The following is a 24,596-nucleotide window of genomic DNA, read 5'->3' as shown; positions in this document are numbered from 1 at the left end:
TATTAGTTGAACATCAGCTTGAAAGTAAAACATGCTTCTTTACCATAGAAACGTTCTATTAAAAATTACTATCTGGCATTTGTAGGCAGGTTACTTATCAATAGGTCTAACCAGAGCTAAATGGGACAAAACGAAATGCTTTCTGACATTTTATAGGCCATTCCGATGAGCCACGAGAATAGAAAAACAGATGTATATTTGAAAGGAGCTCTCCAGTAGCTTTCTAGCAAAAGGTCACTTGCAACAACAACAAAAATCTGATTGAAATCTTCGACAGCCCCCTTGCCCACAATCTTTCATGATGAACTGGGAAGCTTTGCTTCCGAACAAGGGTATCCTAGTCACCTTCTCTGGTGAGATCTCAGAAGGATGACATCCATCTCTGAGAGAGATAAAGAGCAGCCCCACCTACCTGTCTGTGATACAACTTGGGGGGTTTGGAGGAACACTGTGGCCTGATGCCTGCCGACAACGCTTGGCTGGTTCTACTTTAATGAGCAGGGTGCTAAAGAGTATTCATCACCATGTGTGACTAGTTTTGTATCCAGCAGATTCCTTGATGCCTTGGTCCGCACAAGTCCCACTTCGGAGCTCTTCCCAACTGCTGTATACTTTCCAGTCCCAACAGGGCCAACGCTTCTCTTCACGACTTGTGCCTGCATCCACCACATGCCTTTACAGGGCCTCAGACGCCTCATCTGCCATTGTTAATTCCTAGGCACTCCTCCTAATGAAGAGGTGTCAGCCTTTAATTATTATTACAAGGATTTCCCCCCCTCTTTGTTGGATAAGGCTGCAAATTGAGCAATGGTCGCTGGGAAGGGCCTTAGAAAGAGAGAGATTAGTGTCAGCTATTGTTCCACGACAGGTCTTTGCCGCTTTAGTTTTTAGCTGGGTTGAAAAGCGTAAATGCACAGACCTGGTGATAATTTTCTGTCAAGCCCAAGGAACTGCGCAAACAGATCACGGGAATGGAGCCTGCTTTGTGGAAAGTTGCTCACTTTGTATGGTTGGTTTCATTAATTCATTGTTCAGTCAGGCTGCTTTTAGCTCACCTTTCAGTCCAACGGAACCCAATTTGAAATGCAGAGCCCAGCATTGCACAGAGCACCAGATCGGGGTGGAGAATTAAAGGGCAGGATGCTCAGGGCACATTTCAGCGCTGGGACTTGTCAAATGTCCAAAGATACCAGGTGTTGGTGCCAGCCCTGGCTAGCAGCCTATCTGACCTCACAACACTGCGGTCATGTTAAATCAAAGGACCCCCAATTTTGCCACAATGGGCTTTGGGTGAATATGCCACGAGAAGCTGCCTATCTCAGAGAAAGGGATGTAAAAAAGCACCGTTTTCTGCCCACCCTGTCTGTCTCCATCACATGCATCACCGTTTCTGTTCTGCTGCAGTTTGTCTTCTGCCAGAAATTATGTTCTTTGTCTCACTGTCAGCATAACTTGCTGTGCAAAGGAAACATGGTGGTGGCCGGGCATAAACAATTACAGATTGTTTGCAGACTGAAAACAATAACAGCTGTGATTTCTGATCATATTCAGTTGAATTATTTCTGCTCTCAACATGGGATGTATAAGCAAACACTGGCAATTTTTGCACCTATTTCTGCTTCAAACTTGGCATATGTCCTCCCCCACTTCCCCTTGTAGGGAACTGATCCAGCGGATAGTAGAGAGGCATGACCAAAAGCACTCACGTAAAAAGCAAAATGTGCCCACCGGTCTGAATGTGGGGTAAGCAGCCTCATATAACCAACCTGCTTAAATCTAATTAATGCATGAAGGGGTTAAGAACATAGAGTAAGCTGTCCTGCCAAGCTTAGCTAGGTCACACACTCTACCTTGGGAAGGGTTATCCAGCCTTTGTTCTTTTCACTTTTCACCATTTGAACCATACCAGAAAAGAGGTCAAAGTTGGATGCTCCAGGAAATTCTATTTAAATATATGAACCAAGCTTAGTCCATGTGTCAACCAAAGTCAACCATCTTTGTGGTTTTATACAAATAATTTAGAAATATTTACTACTTTGGAACCTAAGTTTACTGCCTAAATTTTCTTTCTGCTGTATGAAAAAGCCCATGAATCTGACCTTTGAAGAGTTTGTAAGTAAACCATTTCTAACCTACCAAATATGTGGTCTCTTTGTACAGTATGGGGATGGCCTGCTGCTGTATAAGCCTGCATCTGAGTTACTGCAGGTCAGAGATTCTAACAACGCTGGAGGCAGCAAAAGTATAAAAATGGGCTGCACCATAGAAGACACAAAAAGTGTCTGCTTCAAAATGGTTCTGATAATTTGACTTTTGCAAAATAGTAGAATGTCTTTATAAATAGTGGCATCCCCAACTTGTTTCAGTTTTTTTTTTTAAAGTTATTTAGGGACACAGCAACACAGTTTTCCTATTAAGATTATGTCTCTCTTTTTTTAATAGTTGCGCATTCGTAGGGGTTTTTTTGGACCTTAGAGGGATGGGTGCCCACAGGAATTTTCCCAGTGGTGCACAGAGGAGTAAGGAAGGAAGGGAGGGAGGGAGGGAGGGAGGAAGGAAGGAAGGAAGGAAGGAAGGAAGGAAGGAAGGAAGGAAGCATACATACTAGTATCAGTGAATAGGTCTACAATTTATCTGATGGGTGGTGAGCTGGTGACAAGCCTGGGTAGACTAAAGATTTTCCTGAAAACACCCAACATGCCAGGATAACAACTCTGGCCCATATTTCAGGGTTATGCTACCCTTCCTGAACCTGGTGCTCTCCATATGTTTGGGGCTGCAACAAGGACATGCTGGCTGGGGATGATGGGAGCTACCCAAAACATCTGGAGGGGGCAACCAAGTTGGGCAAGGCTGGTGTAGACAACAGATGTCTAGATGGACCAATTTCTGACTTGGTACAAGGCAAATCCTTACATTCCTGTGGGTGGGGGCACGCTTTCTATGGTCAAATGTATACACTCTTCTGCAGCTTTGTGTAGCCACCCGCTCCTTGCCCCATCTGGAAGCTTGCTGTGCCATTTTAGACCTAGGTTCAGGGCAATTCCCTTGCACTGCCTTCTCCCTTAATTGCTCCCTTCCCTATGGCAGCAAAACTTTGGTTTCACAACCAGCCCAGACAGACTTCTTGCCAGACACAAAGCATGAGCTAAGTGCAGTGGTGGTTGCGAGGTAATTGCAGCCCACGCCGCCCAAACAAGTCTGGATAGACCTCAGGCTCTAGAAAGGTCACACCGCCAAGGAAGGCAGCAGAAGGTATCTTTAGGGCTGGCACCCTGAAACATTGTCCCATCTACAAAATGGACAGGCCAGCCGTGCACATTCCTAGGGTATGAGTCTGACTTGATGGATCTCCCATGCGCTGCTTTCTTATTTTCACATATGTTGTTCTAGGCATGGCTTAGAGGGCACAAAGGTGGGGCTGCCCTTGAAGACTCTCCGGAAACTTCAAAATATTGCTGTGGCCCATCCTTTGACAGACCGATGAGTTTGTTACACCTGTCTTACAATTCTCTATTGACTACCATCCCCCCCCCCCGATCTAATTCAAAATGGTGGCTTTGACCTAGAAACGTTTAAATGATTTGGGCTCATATAAACACCTCTCCTCTGCCAGTGAAGCATTCTCTTATATGAAGAGCATCTCCCCAGCTCCAACATGTGCATTAAGATCTGCTAATATGATCTTTCCCCCCCTTTTTGCAGATCCAAGATTAGCATCAACTAGAGCTTCAGTCATAAATGTTCTCCATGAGTTCACTAGAAGGTGCCTTCTGGATCTGCTCCCAACGTCGGTGTGGCAGATGCCTACATCCTCTGCCTATTTGGTGGAAGGTATGAATGGTAATTCTACGTATGTGCATGCTACAGTACTGCCTATGTACTATGTACCGCTTTGGATGTCCCACAAAGGTGTTCAGGCCTGTACCTAGCACTTGCTGGTAGATAGAACAGTGCAGCTCTGTAGAGTTCTTTAAACATGAATCACAGCTTCCTAGAAACAGCATCTATACTAGAAAGGCCACCTGGCCGGGAGTTGTGTCCCTTAGAGCTAGGGCTACCTAGGCTCACATGTGAGTCATAAAACAGTGACTCAGCACTTTTAAGCACTGAGTAGCGTAGGATGGGAATATCTAGGTTGCCCCATTACTTTGTAGTTCACTGTTGGCCATGACTACTCACCTGAACTTGCCATACATAAACTTAGAGAAGGTCACGGGGAGGTGACCCCCGGCATGGGAGCTAAAGTATTGTCAGCACTCCCAGATAATATGTAAGGACCAAGGCCACAAAGGGTGAGTTGGACTCATGGTGCAGGCCGTGATGTTGACACCAGTGCTGCACATTCCACTTGTAAGGTGTTCAACCTGTTGCCTGCCCAAGAAGGGAAAGGGATTCTTGGGCAACAGATGGGGCTGTAAGATCTTTTCTGATTCCTATGATTGCTGCACTGCAGGAGTTTGGACTAGATGACCCTCGGTGGGTACCTTCCAAACCTACAGTTCTCTGGTTCTGTGATTCCTCTTGTGTTGTTCCTTATTTTCCTCTCCCTGCTCATAAAATCCATTAAAGTACAATGTTGGTGGTCTTCTTTGTCCATGTGAACTCCAAAAAACTTCTGCTTTAAGCATCAAGAACCTTTTTGCAGACCACCCCCTACCTTTCAGAGATCCCTCTCATGAGATGCACGATTGACACCATTTTGTGTCAAGACCTACATTGGCTCCCAGTACTTTTCCAAGCACAATTCAAAATGTCAGTGCTGACCTTTAAACCCCTAAACGCCCTCGGCCCAGTATACCTGAAGGAGCGTCTCCATCCCCGTCGTTCAGCTCAGACACTGAGGTCCAGCTCCGAGGGCCTTCTGGCGGTTCCCTCACTGCGACAAGTGAGGTTACAGAGGGCCTACTCGGTAGTGGTGCCCACCCTGTGGAACGCTCTCCCACCAGCTGTCAAGGAAATAAACAACTATCTGACTTTTAGAAGACATCCAAAGGCAACCCTGTATCGGGAAGTTTTAAATGTATGAAGTTTTGTTCTGTGTTTAGCCTAATGTTTTACATTTTTTTATGTGTTGTAAGCTGCCCAGAGTGGCTGGGGAAACCCAACCAGATGAATGGGGTATAAATAATAAAATTATTATTATTATTATTATTACCCCACACCCCCTCAGCAGCCATTTTGTGACTGATACTCGTGGCACTTCCTCAAAATTCCAAATGGGCCCCTAGGCCCCTGAAAGGTTGGCAACCCTTGTTTTGTGTGGTTGAGTTGTATTTTATTGTATCCTTGGGGTTTTGTGTGATTTTCATGGCAAAGTTTTATTATAACGGCATTGTCATTTTATGCTTGTATGTTGTTCTCTGCCTTGTGCGAACTTGGTCCAGAAAGGTAGCTTAGTCGTATTAAAATAGATAAACCCTATTGCCACCCCGAGCTCATTGAGGACTGAGCATGCTCCATAAATGTGGAATGACAACTGCCTGTTGAGGGCAACACAACTGGGGCGAAGAGGGAATGGGCTGAAGTGGCTAGAATCCTGAAGAGGGAGCACTCCACACACGGCAACATTTTGTTGTGGGTCCTTTTTGTACGTAAATAACCTTGAGGCACACAAAGCGCTAGGGAATCCAAGGAGAGGCAAAGCCACAGCACAATAGCGACCCCTCCCAATGGCTGGTAGAATATGGCAATAAATCTCGGCTTTCTTATCTTTATTTTGAGATCAACGTCCCAGGGCGGTAGCATCTCCCCATGGCACTAACAAGTGTCTGCAGCACGGTTGACTGAGTTGTTCCGTATGACGCTCTGAATCCAGTTGGTGAAGCGGCAGATTTTTGTGTAGACCCCGGGCTTGCCAGACTGTGCGCAGATCTGCATCCCCCACGAGACGATGCCTTCGAGTTTCCCGTTGCACACCAGGGGCCCACCGGAGTCGCCCTGCCGAGCAGAATTATTCACATACTTATTTAGCGTATTTATATCCCAAACTCCTGAATCAAAAGATAAAGCAACGAGAAAAGGACAACAACAACAAGGAAAGCCAAAACTCCCTCAGCTTCTCCTCCCCAAAACGACAGGGGCCTTGGTGGGCACCAGGGGTGGAAGATGACGTTGTGCGCCATTTTGAAGGGCCCAGGTATGGACCACCTGAAACTGCTTTGAACTGGTGTTCTGGCAAACATCTTCATTATTTTGTGGGGGGTTTTGCCCAATAGGGGAAAGCCTCTCACCTGGCAGGAGTCTACGCCGCCTCCGCTCACACCAGCACACAACATGTTTTCTGTGATACCATTGGGGTATGCCTGGTTGCACTCTTCATTTGAAATTGTGTAGACCTGGGCACACTGCAGGATGTCAGGAAACTGTGCTGCAAACAAAGAACACCAATGGTTTTATGGAGGTGCTGGCGACACTGGAGAAAAAGCCACCACTTTTATCATGAGCCCCAGCCTAAGTTGACCCGTGGATCGTTTTATATTTCACTATCGACTTCCTATATGGCATTACTCGGGAATGGTAAGAAACCAAATAATCAGAGCAGTTTTGAAATCAGGGGTTAAAATCAATGCAGTTTTCAAAGATTCAGCCTTGTTTCAAGATGGCATCCAACTGTATCCAAACACAGGCAAGAATCTGCTTGATCTCAGGAGCCACCATGCTCAATGTGGTTATAATATTTCAAGAGGCATAGTAAACAAGCAACTTTCAAAAATATAAATAACTGTTGGTTTTGATTGTTAGTCATCATGTTCTGTTAACTTCAAGCAAATAAATATATAGATGCAGGCCAGGAGATCTGGAGCAGTGAAACTTTGGACATTTGGTGTAGCTGGTAGTTTAATGTTGAAGCTCCACCTACCTGTATACAGGTAAATAAACACATTGGACTGCATCCAACCAATTTCTACTTAGAATGGACCCATCAAAATTAATGAACCGAAGCTCATCATAGCCATTAATATCAGTGGGTCTACTCTGAGTAGAGGACTAACCTTGAACACAACCTATTTTGCAGGACTACACAGGGCATGCTAATTTGTTCCATATATATATATATATATATATATATATATATATATATATATGCATACAATTTCCCTAAAAGGGAATGCTAGCATTCTCTTCTGAAGATCAGTCAGGATATTGGTTCTCTTTTTTCTTCTGCATACCAAAGGGTATTTGGTACCAAGATGGCGAGTTGGAGACTTTGATGACCCTCAAAAACTATAACTGAAATTGGGAAGCAAAGCAAATCAGAGCCTCACACCAAGAAGGATTTTTTGTTTTGTTTTTTGCATTGGGTAAATTTGAATCTGGATTCTTTAACAGCACTGAAATAACCCCTTCGTGACTGGAAGCACTCTGAAATATGAGAGAATGGCTATAGCAGAAGATATGAAAGGGAAATAATTAGTGTTGTGGCTAATTGATCCATTAGTTTACTCGATGAAGAAAAAGTTTAATTTACTAAAAAAAAACAAAAAACCACCCAGCATATTTTTCATTTTTAAAAACTACACATATTAATTAAAAGACCTGTGGATGACAACCACCATCTTAAAAGAGGCACCACACTTTACTTTCACATAGGTTAAGAATGCCTCTTCAGCTTAAGAGGGAATCACAGAATGGGATGCCTCCTCTTTTAAGGAGGACTCCTGGAAAAGAATACTTTTTCTCTCTAGATGGAATGCATCTTGGAGGGAATGCATCTTAAGAGACAATCATAGGATGGAATGCTCTCAAGAGGGAATCCCCCTATTAGGAGAATACCTCTTCAGCGTCATGCATAATTTATAAAGTATGCTGCTTACTTTCGTTTTTCTACCCACATGCAAATTTCCACACATTTAATGAACCCCAGTGATTAACTGATGATTATTCTTAGAAACAAAACGAAACTGGGCGACAGACGTTGAAATACTTGGAGATCTGGGGCAGGGCGTGACAATTAGGGTGAAAATTTAAAAGTTGCGCAAAAGGCAGAGAGAAAATACGAATGAGAAATAGTGGGGAGGTATAATGCTTTGTGCAGGTGGAAAATGTGGTGATGGAGACTGCATGAGCCGGCTGCGGCCATCAACTCTACACCCACCACATCCATGCCCCTGGTATGTATTGAAAATTATCTACTGTACATTGAGGGGTTGTCGTGGTCCCCCAGCCTGACACCTGGCACCGAGTGTTCGGCTGAACACATTGGGTAGCCAGCTGAATAGGCCTGACATATTCATTGATGAAGGCGGGATTGCTCAGTCGTATCAACATGATGTCGCTGTCATGTGTGGTGGGATTGTAGTTGGGGTGTGGGAATTTCTGTGCAGATGTGATGCACTGCTCCGAGCCCTCGTTCGCCCTGAGGCTGCGATCACCCATCCTTGTGTGGATGACCCTGCATAGGATGAGAACAGGAAGGAGAGGGGGAGGAGAAAAAGAAAAGAAAGAAAAGCCGTAAGAACATAAATCTAAGAAGAGTCCTGCTAAACCATTCCAAAGACCCATCTAGACCTCCGTCCTGTCTCGCAGAGCAGCCACCTCTTGCAGATGTGGCCAGCCACGGAGCATAGCTGTCGACTTTTCCCTTTTCTTTTAAGGAATCCTATTCAGAATAAGGGAATTTCCCTTAAAAAAGGGGAAACATTGACAGCTATGCCACAGAGAGGAGTAGGCTTGTTCTCCATGAAAATTTAAATCACAGGGCACTGAACCTCAGAGAGGAAGCATTTCAACCACAATAATGGGATAATCACTTGACCTTTCCATAACACCCCAGAATCAGAGCTGGAAGAGATCTTGGAGATAATCTAGTGTCAATTACAAAATGGCTGCCATGCAGGTGTGTAGCATAACACAAAATGGTGGCCTCTTGCTCACAGAGAGAAACTCTTTGCACTTCTCCTCTGCTCAGAATGGGAAGAAGGGTGGGTGTCCACTCCTGGCATCTAATGAAAGGTGGGCATGTTTGGTTTAGTTCACATTCAAAGGCAAATCTACTTGATTTGTAGTTTTTGAAACAACACACTGAATCAAAACAGAGTCATCCCTCAAAATTCATTTTCCTCCAGATTTTGCAATACAGTTCTCCCACAAAGTAATGTGTTCAGTACCAGTGTTTCACCACCACACCTTCTCCCCCTCCTCTCCCATGGGATAGAGAAATAGACAGATTTATCTATAGGTAACACAAGCCTGGTGTGGTATTTACAGGTTTCAAATCCCAAATCAGCCATGAAGCGAAGTGTCTTCCCGCCAAACAACCTCACTGAATTGTTGTGAGGATAAAATAAAGCTCCTTGAAGGAAAGGCAGGATGGAAATTTAACAAATCAATAATAATAATAATGAATAAAGTGGAACTTCAGACTTCATTACTGAAAAACCTAATGAGAGTCACTTTTTTTTTAAAAAAAGTGAAACTATAAGGATATATTTTCCATGGGGACAGGAAGACAAGTGCTTTTTAAGGATGTTTGTTAAGTGAGAAAGTTTCTGGATCCTTCTTCCTTGGACTGCTGTTGCTGTTGGGGCAGGCTCATGAGAAGTGTGTTTATAACTTTTTTTAAAAAATTGCTCAGTTTACAAGATGATCTGCAAGATTACTGCTCTGATTACTGTTCTGTCCAGATTACCTGATGACTACATACACATGAAGTATCTGAGCACTAAATAACACTGACTCATGGAAGGCCCTCCAGTGAGGCAATAGGAGACGAAGGTATGGCGCCAAGACTTCTTGTCTCCTTGTGGGTAACCAGCTAAAAGGCTAAAAGAGTCACCCTCCCTTTATGGTAGTGTCTTAGGAAACGATAATCCTCTTCCCTCTCCAAGGTAAACATGGTGAGGTCTTCTGTAAACCGTTTCCTGCAAGACTTGTCTTCCAAATGCTTCGTCATCCTTTTTGACCAAGGTGTAGCAGAGTAGGAATGTGGTGAAGAGGAAGGGCATTTTTTCATAGCAGGAATGATGGCATCATCTTCCTGGTTAATTGTCGGACCCTCCTCGCTCTGACGTGTATGCTCTCGCTCTCACATTTCTGCTCTTGTTTATGACAGATTAGTATAGAGGATGGCATATTCTACGGCCGTCAGCTGATCCCAATAAATCAAAGATTATGCCACGTACAGCTGTTCTTTGTATATAGTCTCATCCATACTGTTTGAAGTGTATAAGCAAGCTTCATGTGCCTCTATTAATTCTCCATTGTCCACATGATGTTTTCCTCCAAATCACTGCCTCCCCACACTTCCCCCTCCCTCTGCCCAGATCTCCTTATACCTTTCCCTTTTCAGAGCATCCCTGTTATGAGAAAATCTGGATTGAAGGAGGGGAAGGTATGAGAAGATAGTGATTGGAAAGAAAACGTCACGTGTGTGGGATAAATCAGCCTCATATAACCAATGTGCTTAATACATGAAGGGGTTAAGACCATAGAGTAAGTTGTCCTGACACGCTTAGCTAGGTCGCTCTCCATCACCTTGGGAGCACAGATTACCAAACTCTTTGTTCTCCCACTTTCCACCATGTGAACCTACCAGTACGGATGTCTAAGCTGCATGTTGCAAGCTTAGACCACACAGCCTTAGTAAGCCATCTTTGTGTTTCTATACAAATAACTTAGAAACATCTACCACTTTGAAACTAGCCTAAGGTTTGCTGCCTGTCTTTTCTTGCTGCTGTGTAGACAAACTCATGAATCTGACCTTTGAAGATTTGGAAGTAAACAATTTTAAACTTACCAAATGTGTGATTTCTTTCTATGCTAAGGGAAGTTGGGAGCTTTAGAAGAAACATAGAAGGGGATATTTTAAAAGTCTTAATAGCCTATATTTCCATGCTTTGTTTTGCCGCATGTTTTGTTATTTCAAATCTCTGCTGGAGCCCTCTCATCAAAGATTACTTGCCCCAAACCTGGATCTAGTCATCCAGGGAATTCTCCTTTCTATTTTACCAACAACAACCTAACAGTATGAACAATTAATAGTTACAGGAAGCTACTATCCACATTAAATAACAGAATGGAATATATATATATATGTGTGTGTGTGTGTGTGTGCGCGCGCATGCATGCATGCATGCACACCCTGGCTACATTGTAGCCAACACCTTTTGTATTTTAACAAGCCTACTCAGGCATATAATTTAGTCATCTATGTTTCTCATAGTCATCTTTGTTTTTACTTGTTTTATTGTGTGTATACTTTATTGTTGTTTGCAGGTTTTGGTGTCTTCGGGTGTCTTCCCGTGTAAGAGTCGGGGTGTCTGTGCGACGTTTCGACGAGGTCTCACTCGTCATCTTCAGGCTGGTGCTTTCGGCTTCTTGTTACTGGAACAAGAAGCCGAAATTATTGTTGTTTTTTTACACTTTTCTTAGAGAGTTTTGCCATTAAGCAGCCTATAAATCTTTTTATACATTGTTATGAGTTTAGGCGATTTAGAGGGTTAGTCTGGATGGAACAGTGGATCCCCTATCAAACCTTCAATCTTGTACCTGGTTGGGGGACGGGGGTGGTCTTGTCACCTCACCCATTGCACTAGAAAGAAGGTCTATTTACTTCAATAGAACTTAATTCCAGGCATATAGGATAACAGCAGCCACATTTAATCTAATTTTAATAGGCTGAGGTGTAAAAAAAAAAGAAGCAAAACAATGCGGCTCCCTCTCTCTCCTCTTCATAGCATCCAGAAGCCACCAATTAAACATGATTTCCTTTTAATTCAAAGCAGAATACTATACTTAAGAGCTTTTGTTTAAGACAGGATATTAAACTGTGGTTTAATATCCCAGCTTGTTGCATAGTTTCTCGGTTTGGGCAACACAGGAAATCATGGTTTGATTGGATATTTTCACATTTCATTGAAGGGTTCCTAAGGCATGACCAAATGCAGCCAAGATCTGAGACCACTGGAGTGTCACACGCACCTAAAAACCATTTTCCTTCCCAATCACTCATCTGAGATTAAAGCCCTGATAGTCCCACCGTTCCATTTTACAACCACAAGATGGCTTCTGGAGCAACACCTGCTGTGTTTGTGTATGTATAGGCAACCGATAGTGGGGAAAGGTCATCCAAGATCCCCTTGGATAATTATTTTTTTGGGGTGGGTGGGTTAGATTTTGTGTATTTACAGGATTGTCTACCTGCAAACTTCCTAGACATCTCAGGTCGCAGTCTGATACCTATTTAATAATAAGAACAGGAGAACATTGCGGGCTGAGTTGTATGGTACCGCAGTAGGAGGAGCAGTTAAGAGGGTTGTGGAGGGAAGGAAGTGGACAGAAAGCTCCCCTGTAAGATACACCTTCCATTTCTGCAACAATGGCTACAATGCAACATTAAAACCGCTCCAGAGATGCTAATAACCCCAAAGCCCTTCCCACCTTGCCTTTCTCCCAGGATCAGCAATGTTGAGTTTCCTTACCCCTGTTGGTTACAGTGAGCAGCGGTAAGAACCCAGTACTTGTCTATCAGAACGCCTCCGCACAGAATATCTGGCCCATTTCTCTTGCTATTGGAGAGGACAACCTGGTAGCGCTGTTCGCCTAGGGTGCAGTCTTGGCCCCCGATGATCCGCGACTCATCCTGCGCAGCAACTGCAGAGGAAAACCAGCTAAGGTGAGAGATAGCTTCCACCATACCTAGCGATGTCACATTGGCTAAGCGGCAAGGATCCCAGCCACCAGCCCAGCTTGGTTAAAAGAGAGAGGCACCTCTTTCAGCCTGAGGTCTGCATTCCCCCATGGGCAGCCTTCCATGTATGCCATTATGCTGCTGGTGGTTGGGGCCAAAGGTGAAAGTGGGTGGAGTTACAGATGCAACTCTGTGTTATGTGTAGAGGGCAATTTTTCCAGCCTTGCAAAAGTCAGCTGTTTCTGCACTTCCCTCTACGCATGCTTCTCTTCAACCGGGCAAGCAAGGACACAACCAGGTCAGCCAAAAGCCCTCCAGGAGCAGGGTTAGCGAGAGGGACACGACCTGTAGAAAGTCCCAGGGCTTGGATAGACCACACTGAGTCACCAGGTTTGACGTCCCTGATCCCCAACCCAGATGAATGTATAGAAATCCTATGGCAGTGCTTCAGAATCTATTTATCTATTACATTTATGGAACACTGCCTTCATAACCATAAAGGCTCATCCACACGCCCGTTTTGCCTCATGTTTGCTAAGCACAGATATGCACCTTAAAGCTCAAAGTCCAACCACTTTTATTTTTTGCAACACTGTTTTCCCTGGGAAAACCTGGTCCTTAAAGCTGAATTGGAACTAACAGCAATTTGGTCTGATTCAGCTGTAAACAGCGGATTTTCACGGGGGAAACACTGGGGCAAAAGAAAAAAGTGCTCAGAGAAGGAGCTTTAAAGTTTGAACCTGTGCCTAGAAATGCGGCAGAAAATGAAGTCTGGATGAGCCCCGCGTTCGCTCAGCCCAGATACTGAGGCCTTCCTCTGAGGACTTTCTGGTGGTTCCCTCACTGCGAGAAGCAAAGTTACAGGGAACCAGGCAGAGGGCCTTCTTGGTTGTGGCACCCGCCCTGTGAAATGCCCTCTCATCTGATGTTAAGGAGATGAGTAATTACATAACATTTAGAAGACATCTGAAAGCAGCCCTGTATAGGGAGGTTTTTAATGTTTTATCATGTTTTTACTATTCTGCTGGTTGCTGCCCAGAGTGGCTGGGGTATTAATCATCATCATTTGGGTTGATGACTAAATACAATGCAAAGTTTACATGATAACACCCTCCAAAAAACAATTATTTTTTAAAAACTCTAAACAGCTAAAGCCAATGCAAGCACAGCAATTAAGAACAAATTTGAAGCAAATGACAGGAATAATTAAGTGCAAAGGTATAAAATAGGGATGAGGAACTGGCCACCCTCCAGATGTTGATGAACTACAACTCCCATCATTCCCAGTCATTAACTAGGCTGGGGTTGATGGGAGTTGGAGTCCAGCAGCCTTTAGAAGGTTGTAAAAGCACTAAAAGTGATGTGGGAGAGAACTTGGGAGAACAAAAAGGTCTTCTTTTCCTGGTGCCTAGAAAAACAAGCAAACGATAATGCATGCCAGGTAAGAAGGACAAAGGAGGGTACTCTACAGAGGGGCACCAGCGGCGGTGCTTTGCTGCAGAAAGCATGCCATTTTCCTATCTCCTCAGGACCATTTTTGGAAATATGAAGGAAGGACATGCACTCACCCCTGATCTTCAAGCCATACTTTCAGCCGTATGCCCAGGTGATACTTCCCTACCTGTAAGAGTCAGCAGAAGAACCACCATCTCCAGAAGCCTCATGGCCCTGCAGGGAGTAGATGCCACCTGCATGTGTCTGTCTTGTTGGCGGTGCTGTTGGATCGAAAGCAGTTTATTGTCACCGAATTCATCACCCTTAAATCCAAGCTGGCCCCACCTTCCTTGACATTGTCTAGAAGCAGAAGGATCCAGTTATGTGGGTTCTGCACCCGCCCACACAACCAGCCTGCTGGTGCTCAGCCCCTGGAATCAGGAGGAAGGAAACTCTTGACTGCGACCCTTGGTCCTGGTATGGTTCTTACTATGCCAGTCTGAGCTGGCTCCTCCAGCAGAGACTGAGGTTAAGGTGATTTTGCCATGCTTCCGAATGGCGAGCTGAATGATTCTAGCAGCTTCTGGGCCCCCATGACTTTGCAGCTGTCTTGGCTTAAATACAAAAGAACGTCAACACTACCAGCTAAACAGTCTGATCTACAACCCAGCTAAATTGAATTGCTTGCATTATATCTGAATTCTTTGGCTTCAGTCCAGTTATCTTATCATCACTGTGCTCCAGAGCAAGGCACTAATTACAAAGTGTGAGCATCAATTCACACATCTGAATTTGGAGAGAAAGAAGGGACAGAGGCCTTTAAAGACCACCCTAATAGCTTTCCCCATTGCTGCTACTGAAGTAGCACTACTGCCCTCAGTAGGGTGTTGTGTTAATGGCCCTGCATCCCCATCCCAACTTAATGCAAAGGAGTAGGACTAGCCTTCTGCCAGAAGTGTGTCAAAGTTTCTTTCCGACTGGGAGAGACGTGTTCCACTGCTAAAAACAAGAAGCAATGCACAGCATTTGGAGGGTAAAAACCAGGAAAGACCCGCACCCCATACATGAAGCCACAACCTTGCAGAAAAGCTAGTTGGGTCTGGGTCTGAACAGTGCCTTGATGGGCAACCTCCTGGGAAACACATCTATGCTTCGCTGGGTTTCATAACAGAAGAAATGTAGGATGCAGAAGCGTCAGCATGTCAAAAACATTGTGGGGGCCTGACATGATGTCCTGATGTCACGTGCATGACATCACACGATGTCCTGAAGTGCAAAGCTAGGGTGTGTGGAACTGAACGTGGTGGCAGCGAGGCCCCAGTGACTGGCTATCTCCATCCTCCCGCTCTTCCTGATGTGCAAGGAAAAGATGGAAGAAGCTGCCCCCAGCTAGCAGTGGCAGCAGCAGGAGGAGGAGCCACCGACTATTGAGCCAAACCACATCTGGCTCTGTGTTTGTCCTCTGAACAATGAGACCCCCTGGCCAAAGAAAGAAAGAAAGAAAGAAAGAAAGAAAGAAAGAAAGATTGGAAGGGAACACTTGCAAACCCTGACAACATTTTTTTTAATCACTCTTTCTCAGCAGATGAATTAAAGATTACAGGGCAGGACATCTAAGGACTGTAGTCACTGCAGCCCTACTCAAGAGTAGACCCAAGGGAAATGAATGAGACCAAGTTCATTAACACCAGCAGGTCTGCTCTGAGTAGGACTAGCTTTGAATACCAGCCTAAGATCCCCACACCATGGAAGCGCTAGTGGGGCCCGTTGAGTGAAGGCTGATGAGTCAAACACGATTTCCAGAAAGGCCCACACAGAAAAGAAAGGAAGAAGACATTAAATACAAACAGGGAAAGCTCTGAGCAAGGGGTCAGGATCGTGGGTGGGTTGAGGTCAGTCTTATAAATATCAAAATGCTGGAAGCAGAAAAGAGGATTCAATTCCAAAGCAAAGCAAAGATGAGATGAGATGAGATCCCTTCTCTTTTCAAAAATACATTTTGCCCCTCCCTGTGAAAAATGGGGGGGGGAGCATTTCCCCATGAAACATTTCGGGAGGTGATTTGTCCCTTCTGGAGTGGACAGGAAGCTGTTGGGAGAGCCTGGCACCACTTTCCACTTTCCACTGACCACAAACCCCAAAATGCCTTGGGAGCGACACAAAGCGTTGCAACATACTATAACTCCCCAGATACCCCGAGAAGTGCCTCTGGAAAGTGGCTGCAAAGAGAACTTCCCTCAGCTTTGAGTAGCAAAGGCTATTTCTTTAAATTATATCTATTTATACCCTGCCTTTTTCTCTGACAGGTACTAGAGACAGTTTACAAATAAAAGAAAAACAGCTAAAAATATGGGGGTAGGGGAACAATATATTTTTAAAAAAGAATGAAGCATATCTATTAAAAACATACAGATCTTTACAATAAAGACAGCACAGAACCAGCTCTTTCATGAAAAGCAGTCCATTCTCAAAAGCCTGTTGAAATAAGGTCTTCACCTGCCAGTGGAAGGACAACAAGGAGGGAGCCAGTCTGACTTATCTAGGGTGGGAATTCCCAAGTTTGAGCGCAGCTACGGAGAAAGCCACTTCCCGCGTCCCTTCCAGTCATACCTGAGAGGGCGTCAGGACTGAGAGAAGAGACTCCCCTGAATATCTCAAAATCCAAGCAGGTTTAACATGAGGGAATCTACGGCTTGTGGGATTAATTAGGCCCTCCAAGGCGTTCTGGCCATGCCATGCCTATCTGCCTACACCTAACTATAAATCTGAAAGTTAAAAAAACAACAAGGGGAAATATCCTAAGATTAAGTATAGTAAGAAACAACCTCCTCCTCAATATTTCAGATACATCTCTCCCCTCTCATGCACCACAACTTTTCAGAAGAGTTTCGTCTCTCGCCCTGACAAATGGTTGAAAAAAAAATTGGGGGACGTTTTTGTCACAGCTCTATTCCAAATATATCATTTGAAATTGCAGTAAAGGGATATGTCAAATCTTTTGGCAGAAATCCATAAAAAATGCTGATTTTGTTTTATTTGTCGGAGATTCACTTCCATCGATGCAGCAGCCTTGATTATACAAATAGCAGAAATATGCATTTGAAAGTCCTGCATTATCTCTAACTATCAGGTTGGCCTTTCCTGACTGCTCTACCCTCTTTTAAGCGAAAAGTAAGATTTTATATACAGTAAGACTGCACCTTACGCAGGCGTTACGTTCCAGGCATTGCACCTAAAGCCAAAATTGCTTACGGTCAAAGCCCATTGGGTTCAAAGTCATTTTTCCTAGAACCCTGCCCCCTTCCAATCTCCCTGCCTTTTTCACCATGTGTGTAAAGTTAAATGCACACAAGAGTTGCCATCTTACAGTGTGTGTGTGTGTGTGTGTGTGTGTGTGTTTGGGATTATTCCAAGCGATAATTCATTTCTCAGTGTGAAATCACAGCAAATGTTTTGAATGCTTGAATTTCTCAAACAGTATTATTCTCTCTAAGCCGCAGAGTTTTTTCTTTTTGTAGAACAGGGGACGGAATCCAAGATGGAAAATGTCCCTGAACCTACTTTTGTTGCACTATGCCCCCTCCAGATAGCAATAATGATATGGTGGCATTGGGGAATAAAGAATAAAAGCAGAATAAGCCCACTACTAATGCACTACGGTTGTGTCAAGAACACGTCGCAAAATACACCCGCAAGAAAGCACTGGCCTGGACAGGCCCCTCAACCGTTCGCCTTGCTGCCTTTGGGTTTTCCCCCAACTCCTCACCTCACTCACACAAAGGCATAGTCACCTGCAGGTCCTGGGAGGAAAGAAGCCCTTGCAGCCGCAGAGATTCCGCAGTAAGAAGATGCGTCTGCGGTCGCTGCCGCTGCTGCCTGGGCTATGAGTCAAATGTGCCTTATCTGCCCATCTTCCCTTGATCAATCGCCCTGTGTTTATCCACCACACATGTTTAGACAAGGAGGGCAACTCCCTTGGGCTTCTTACCATGCGCAACTATCAGAGCAATCCTGCTCCTTCTGTTTTGTGTACTGGGATCTCCAAAGCACCTGCAACCGTTGTCAGGCTCCTTTTCTAGCGCTGCTTGGAATCAGGCCACCCGGAGAGAAAGATCTCCAAAAAGGTCTGCCTCCAGTTCACAATTTGTTCCACCCTTTGCGCAGTATATATAGTTGCCCACATCTCCCTGCTGTGATGCTATCCTGCCCTGCCAAACACTTTCTTCTTCTCCTGGTCCTGACGATACAGAAGAGCTAAGGTGACCATCACAGAAGCCACCACCTTCGTTATTATGGGGAGGTGTTTTTTTTTATTATAAAAAATCTAGGCATCTGAAGGCATCTAACATGATGACCGTTGTAGCATCTCGTAGTTATGTGAATTCCATAAGCAACCGGAGCACAGCAGGAAACAGTGGAGGCTAACTTGCCTTGACAGTCACACAAATGTTTCCTGCTGATGCTGTAGAAAGGTGTTTAGGAAGCTGATGCGAGTTTTAATCTGTTTTTCAGTCCATTGGTTTTTTAACTTTCTTAAAGTCTCAGATAACTGCTATTAATTTTTCTTATTGGTAGTGTTTTTTTTAAAAAAACAAACCTTTTTTGTAAACCGCTTTGAGGTTATTTTGCAATCAAGCAGTGTGTAAATTTTATGAAACAGATAAAAAGATAAATACACATTTTAGTGGGGAAATAGAAAGAAGAGCCGGGATACGGGTGTTTTCAGTTGTTAGGTGGCGTATAACATCTGCATGAGAATGACGATCTTTCCCCCGGATGAACCATGCAGCACATAGTATGCAGCCCACAGCTGTGCACAAAGTGTTATGTGGGCTGTGGGAATTTATCTCAGTACATCTGACAAAAATCCAGCAAGGTAAGGCAGTATTATTTTCCTCTCCCTGTCTGTAAATCTAGTTTGCCTTCTCAGATTGCACACACATTTCTGCATGCCATGGCTAATGTATTTATTTGTTTGAAAGATTTATCTCCTGCAGATTCTACATCCCTGTGCTAGCATAAAAAAATTATCCTCAACTGGGGATGGGCAAGTCTGCCCATTTTGATTTCTCTCGGTTTCTCATTTCTTCTAATCTTAAATTCAGTTCTCCACACTTCCACACCTGTGTTTTATATATATATATATATATATAGAGAGAGAGAGAGAGAGTGTCCCCACCAGCATTTTGGGCCAATCACTGACTTTCATCTAGGGATGGGGGAGAAATTCAGTTCAGTTCACATTCAAAGATGAATCTGCTTAATTTGTACTTCCTGGAGCAACATGCAAACCAAAGCACAGTCATCCTTTGAAATTCACGTTTTTCCAAATTTTGCAAAATTTTTCAAATTTTTTGCCAGCCAAGAAAAGTGTTACGAAAATGCATATACTGTACTAGGGTAAATTTAACAATGCATATATCAGTGAAAATAACATGGAAAATATATTAGGCGGAATCGCTTGTAAAAAAAAGTGTGTACAGTAGGAGGAATACACTAAATAATGCTATCGAATTTTCTTGAGAAGGTTTTTTTTACAGAGTTCACTGACCAGTTTGGAGAACTGTACTTATGATTGCAAGAAAAAAGAAACCGAGAGAAACCAAAACTGACAGATAATGCATTTGACAGGTTGGAGTGGGAGATAAAAGGGGAGAGGGAAGTACCATGTATATCATGAAGAAAAAAGTGACAAGTGGGGTGCCGCAGGGTTCTGTCCTGGGTCCATTGTTGTTCAACATCTTTATAAATGACTTGGATGAAGGAATTGAGGGGATGCTCATCAAATTTGCAGATGACACCCAACTGGGAGGGGTAGCTAATGCCTCAGAAGAGAGAATCAGAATTCAAAATGATCTTAACAGATTGGAGAACTGGGCGCCAGCTAACAAAATGAATGTCAATTGGGACAAATGTAAGATTCTGTACTTAGGCAGGAAGAACCAGATGCACAAATATAGGATGGGGGACACCTGGCTTACTAGCAGTTCATGTGAAAAGGATCTAGGGGTCTTGGTGGACCACAAGCTTCACATGAGGCAACAGTGTGATGCAGCAGCAAAAAAAGTGAATGCTATTCTAGGCTGCATCAACAGAAGTATAGTGTCCAGATCAAGGGAAATCATAGTCCCACTCTCTTCTGCCTTAGACCATGCTTGGAATACTGTGTCCAGTTCTGGGCACCACAATTTAAAAAGGATGTTGACAAGTTGAAAAGTGTGCAGAGGTTGATGATCAAGGGTCTGGAAACTAAGCCTTATGGCTGAAGGTATGTTTAGCCTGGAAAAGAGGAGACTGAGAGGGGATATGATAGCCATCTTCAAATATCTTAAGGGCTGTCACATGGAGGAGGGAGCATGCTTGTTTTCTCCTGCTCCAGAGCATAGGACTCGAACCAATGGCTTCGAGATGCAAGAAAGGAGATTCTGACTAAACATTCAGAAAAACTTTCTGACATTAAGAGCTGTTCAGCAGTGAGAGGTGGTGGACTATCCTTCTTTGGAGATTTTTTAACAGAGGTTGGATGGCCATCTGTCATGGATGCTTTAGCTGAGATTCCTGCATTGCAGGGAGCTGGACTAGATGACCCTTGGGGTCCCTTCCAACTCTACAATTCTATGATTCTATGTTCTAATATTATGCTGCAAGATGTACTACAGCATGACGCTTGATTCTTTTAAATGTACTATAATATAATACATGTATTTTCCTTACATATAATCTTGAATATAATTAGTCAAAAAAGTTTTTGAAGTGCAGCAGCAGGGATCATTCACTTTGTAACCTGGCCATCCTCGTGACTTTTTTCAGGCCTGATTTCCACTTTGCAATTGCAGTGCCTGCTTATCCAGTGTGGACACGCCTAGAACTACTGAGGCATTTTAGGGCTCCTGTGCCTTTCATTAGAAGCTTCCTCCATCTCTAATTGCCTCAATGTGTCTGTGAATTACTGATGAAGAGTGCCTTCATGAATTGCACGCCCTGTGGAATTGCACTTCATGAATTGCACACCCTGTGGAATGCCCTCCCCTCAAATGTCAAGGAAATAAACAACTGTTTGATTTTTAGACAACCTCTGAAGGCAGCCCTGTATAGGGAAGCTTTTAATGTTTGAATGGCTGGGGCAACCCTGTCAGATGGACAGCTTGTTGTTGTTGTTGTTGTTGTTGTTGTTGTTGTTGTTACGTGATTAATGAGTTTCTGTGCTCTGCAGAAGGCTTAATTACCCATTTCCTTTTATTGTGAAGTAGCACTATTGCAGCAAAGCAGTACCTCGGCAGGGCTTCAAAGTCTCTACTGTGGAAACAATTAAAAGGAAATGTGTTTCAAAGGATATCAATTGGAATAGGGAAAAGCCTATTATGGGTAGCATTGATTGACTAGTGCATGTGACAATCACCAACACGCTTCACCCACCTCCCAGTCTCCAGAGTTCTTTTGCAGCTGTTTTTATAGCAACTGTTCATGAGGCTATTCTTCAACACAGTAAAGGAAAAATATAAACCTAGATATGCTGCTTAAGTCGTGGCAGGGGGCTTAGATGTGCTGCTTAAAGAGGGGAAACCTGTATGGCTGAACTAGCATCCAAACTGCTGTGTGAAAAGAATCAAGACAAGTTGCAAAGGATGTCTCACATAATGGTGAAGAACCCACTATAATCACATTCATGCTATACATTTAAACAACACTGCATTCCCCAAGGAATAATGGGAGCTGTAGTTTGCCACTCGCATAGATACCATTCCCAGCACCTTATTGAACTACACTTCCCATAATTCTTTGGGGGAAGCCATGTGCTTTAAACTTGCTTTAAATGTATGGCAAGGATGGGAATGCTCTGTTTCTCTCCAGGATTGTGCAAAAGAGCAAATTTCTGAATCGGCTGGATGTGCTAGTACACTTCAGCTGAAACAACCAAAAAAATGCAGCAACCACAAAAAGCTAATCTAATCATATTAACAAAGGCCAATAAACTATATTTTAATATAGGAATAATCTTTATACAACCCCCCCCCCGCAATTACTTGGATTTAATTGCATGCTTGCATTGTGGATTATGTTATTAAAGACTGTTGGTTACATTAGATTAAATCAACCCTTTTGCAATTATTGCACTACTTCTGGGCCCTGCATCATAAAATAACACAAAGACAAGTCGTTTCGGAGCATAAACTGACATCAGGATCTTGAGAGTTGAGGAAGCAGTGCAAGATGAGTAATGATCAGGCAAAAATCAGTAGTACTCTCAGCTGTGTGAGAAGCAGCACTGGCTGGCAGAGTCTAGCTGCCATTTTAATTTCCCACAGTGCCCCTTTTTCCCACAAGGAGCGATGCTACACCAGGGGCATTGTGGGAAATAAAAACGGCAGCTGAAGTCAACCACCCAGTGTAGCTCAGAATGTTAGGCCAGACATTTTCATGTGGGAGCTGAGCAGACATCAAGCCAGTATTTGCAATAGGGTGGTGACTCAGGGCTCGCCCTCCCTACAGCAGCATCGCTGTTACTTACCTGGAAAGTAGGTGGTGGCCTGGCACTGAGGATGGAATTGCATAGGTGGACTGGCAGCAATGCTGCACTGCTGCATCTGTGCAGCCTTGAGGTCGATGTCACCTTGCCCTGCCTCCAAACTGTCCAGGTAAACAGCAGTGACACAGCTGTTGGGAGAGCAGCTCTGCAGCATTGCCCTACCACACTGGCTGTTCCTATCGATACTGGAGCATATCTACCACATGTACAGTGCCAGATTTACGTATAAGCTAAACAAGCTATAGCTTAGGGCCACACTCTCTTGTTGTTGTTGTTTAGTCGTGTCCGACTCTTCGTGACCCCATGGACCAGAGCACGCCAGGCCCTCCTGTCTTTCACCGCCTCCCGCAGTTTGGTCAAACTCATGCTGGTAGCTTCAAGAACACTGTCCAGCCATCTCGTCCTCTGTCATCCCCTTCTCCTTGTGCCACACTCTCTTGTGGGGCCCCCAAAAAATTTGAAGGGAAAAAAACCCTGGATGTACATTTCCAAAATATAAGATAAAAACAAATGAAATAAAACCTACATACAGCAACAGTGTTTTGTGTGGTGTAAGCTCTGATGATGTACCGTATTTTTCGCTCTATAACACGCACCCGACCATAACACGCATGTAGTTTTTAGAGGAGGAAAATCTGTAGGCATGCCACCCATAGGCATTCCCTCCATAACATGCACAGACATTCCCCCTTACTTTTTAGGAGGAAAAAAGTGAGTGTTATGGTGCAAAAAATACGGTAAGTAATGGGCCCCGCCTGCTAGCCTGCTCCCTAAAATATCACTGGTTTGCTCATTTCTATATATAGGGTGCCTGCATTCTGCATGGACTTTGCATTCTGCATGGACTTCTCAACAATTACTTTGACAAAATACCTATTAGGTCCATAAATTACCATATACCATATATTCAACACAAAAAACAGTGACAATTTGTTGTTGAAAAAGGACACCCGGACCTATAAAGGGCCCCATTACCTTCAGCAGCTTAGGGCCTCATCAAACCTGAATCCGGCCCTGCAGATGTGACTTTATGGTTAGTACACAGTTTGGATTTTATGCTGAGAATAAATAAACACACAGATCTGAAAGCTCTATCTGAAGATACATGTAGGGTGATACACTAAATGGTGGCGGGGAATTGTATTTTTTAAATGTAAGATTTCCAGATTTTTGCTTCATGACAAGGAGCTTTTACACACGCCTGCATTACAAAGGAATCTGTTTTTTTGGGGGGCGGGAATTAATAGGGTTGCCATATTTCAAAAAGTAATATTCCTGACACCAGCAAAGTTGTTGAGCTTTTTTGGAACAAACGCAAATTGCTGAGCTTTTGGGGGGAAACCTCCCTGCAAACTAGAGATTTTAAACTTTTGGAGCTGTTTCTGCTGCTTTTTGCATACCTCCAGGTTCCCCCCTCACATTTTGCCACTTTGGCAAAATTTGTGCCCCCCCATCACTTTTACACCCGGAAACCAGGAAGTGTCAGGAATTTTCCCGATATACAGCAAGCCTAGTTTTAAGATTCGTAACTATATTTATCTTTCGGAGGAAATTTAGTCAAACTGAAAGAGAGTTTGTAATGCATGTCCACAATGCTGAGTACAGCGAAATCTGGATTTCACAAAGCCAGGAAATTAATTGAAGAATTTAAATTGTGAGACGCTCCTGCCCTGTTACCTAAACTCTTTCCCCATTCATCACTTAGCCAGAGTGCAAATTAACCGATTCAACTCCTCACAATTCTCAAGCAACCACCATAACTCCTCCACCCCATGTTGTTAGAATGACAGGGTGATCCACACCCTACTTGAAACTAAAGTACTTGGATTTCAGCAAATTCATCCCGCTTGACGTCAGTGAGAGGAAAGGAGCTTCAAAACAAGTGCCAGTTTAGCTGGGTTCGATTATATATACCTGCTTGCTATTGTGTACCCTGCATAATTTATTCTCCTGGCAACCTATGTGAATCTGAGGCCACATCAGATTTAATTCAGATTGCAAATG

The 24,596-nt window shown here is 43.8% G+C and overlaps 1 protein-coding gene across 2 annotated transcripts; it reads right to left on the bottom strand.

Annotated features, from left to right (window-relative positions):
* Window positions 1–5,699: 5,699 nt before the first annotated feature.
* Window positions 5,700–18,094, bottom strand: LOC309537204 (trypsin-like). Of its 2 annotated transcripts, none has more exons than XM_082231857.1 (6): window positions 17,857–18,094; window positions 14,253–14,425; window positions 12,423–12,594; window positions 8,142–8,395; window positions 6,234–6,370; window positions 5,700–5,940 (listed from the first exon to the last, which is right to left on the bottom strand). In XM_082231857.1, exons 1-6 carry the CDS (start codon window positions 18,054–18,056, stop codon window positions 5,761–5,763), a joined length of 1,116 nt encoding a protein of 371 aa, XP_082087983.1. In that variant the 5' UTR covers window positions 18,057–18,094; the 3' UTR covers window positions 5,700–5,760. The 2 variants fall into 2 exon arrangements, with proteins under 2 accessions (XP_082087983.1, XP_082087984.1); XM_082231858.1 differs by having other exon boundaries at window positions 14,253–14,346; window positions 17,857–17,989.
* Between the last annotated feature and the right edge of the window lie 6,502 nt (window positions 18,095–24,596).

Source organism: Podarcis vaucheri (genome assembly GCF_965113315.1).
Source record: "Podarcis vaucheri genome assembly, chromosome: 7".
Taxonomy (NCBI): Eukaryota; Metazoa; Chordata; class Lepidosauria; order Squamata; family Lacertidae; genus Podarcis; species Podarcis vaucheri.
This window is presented reverse-complemented; position numbering and strand designations above follow the sequence as displayed.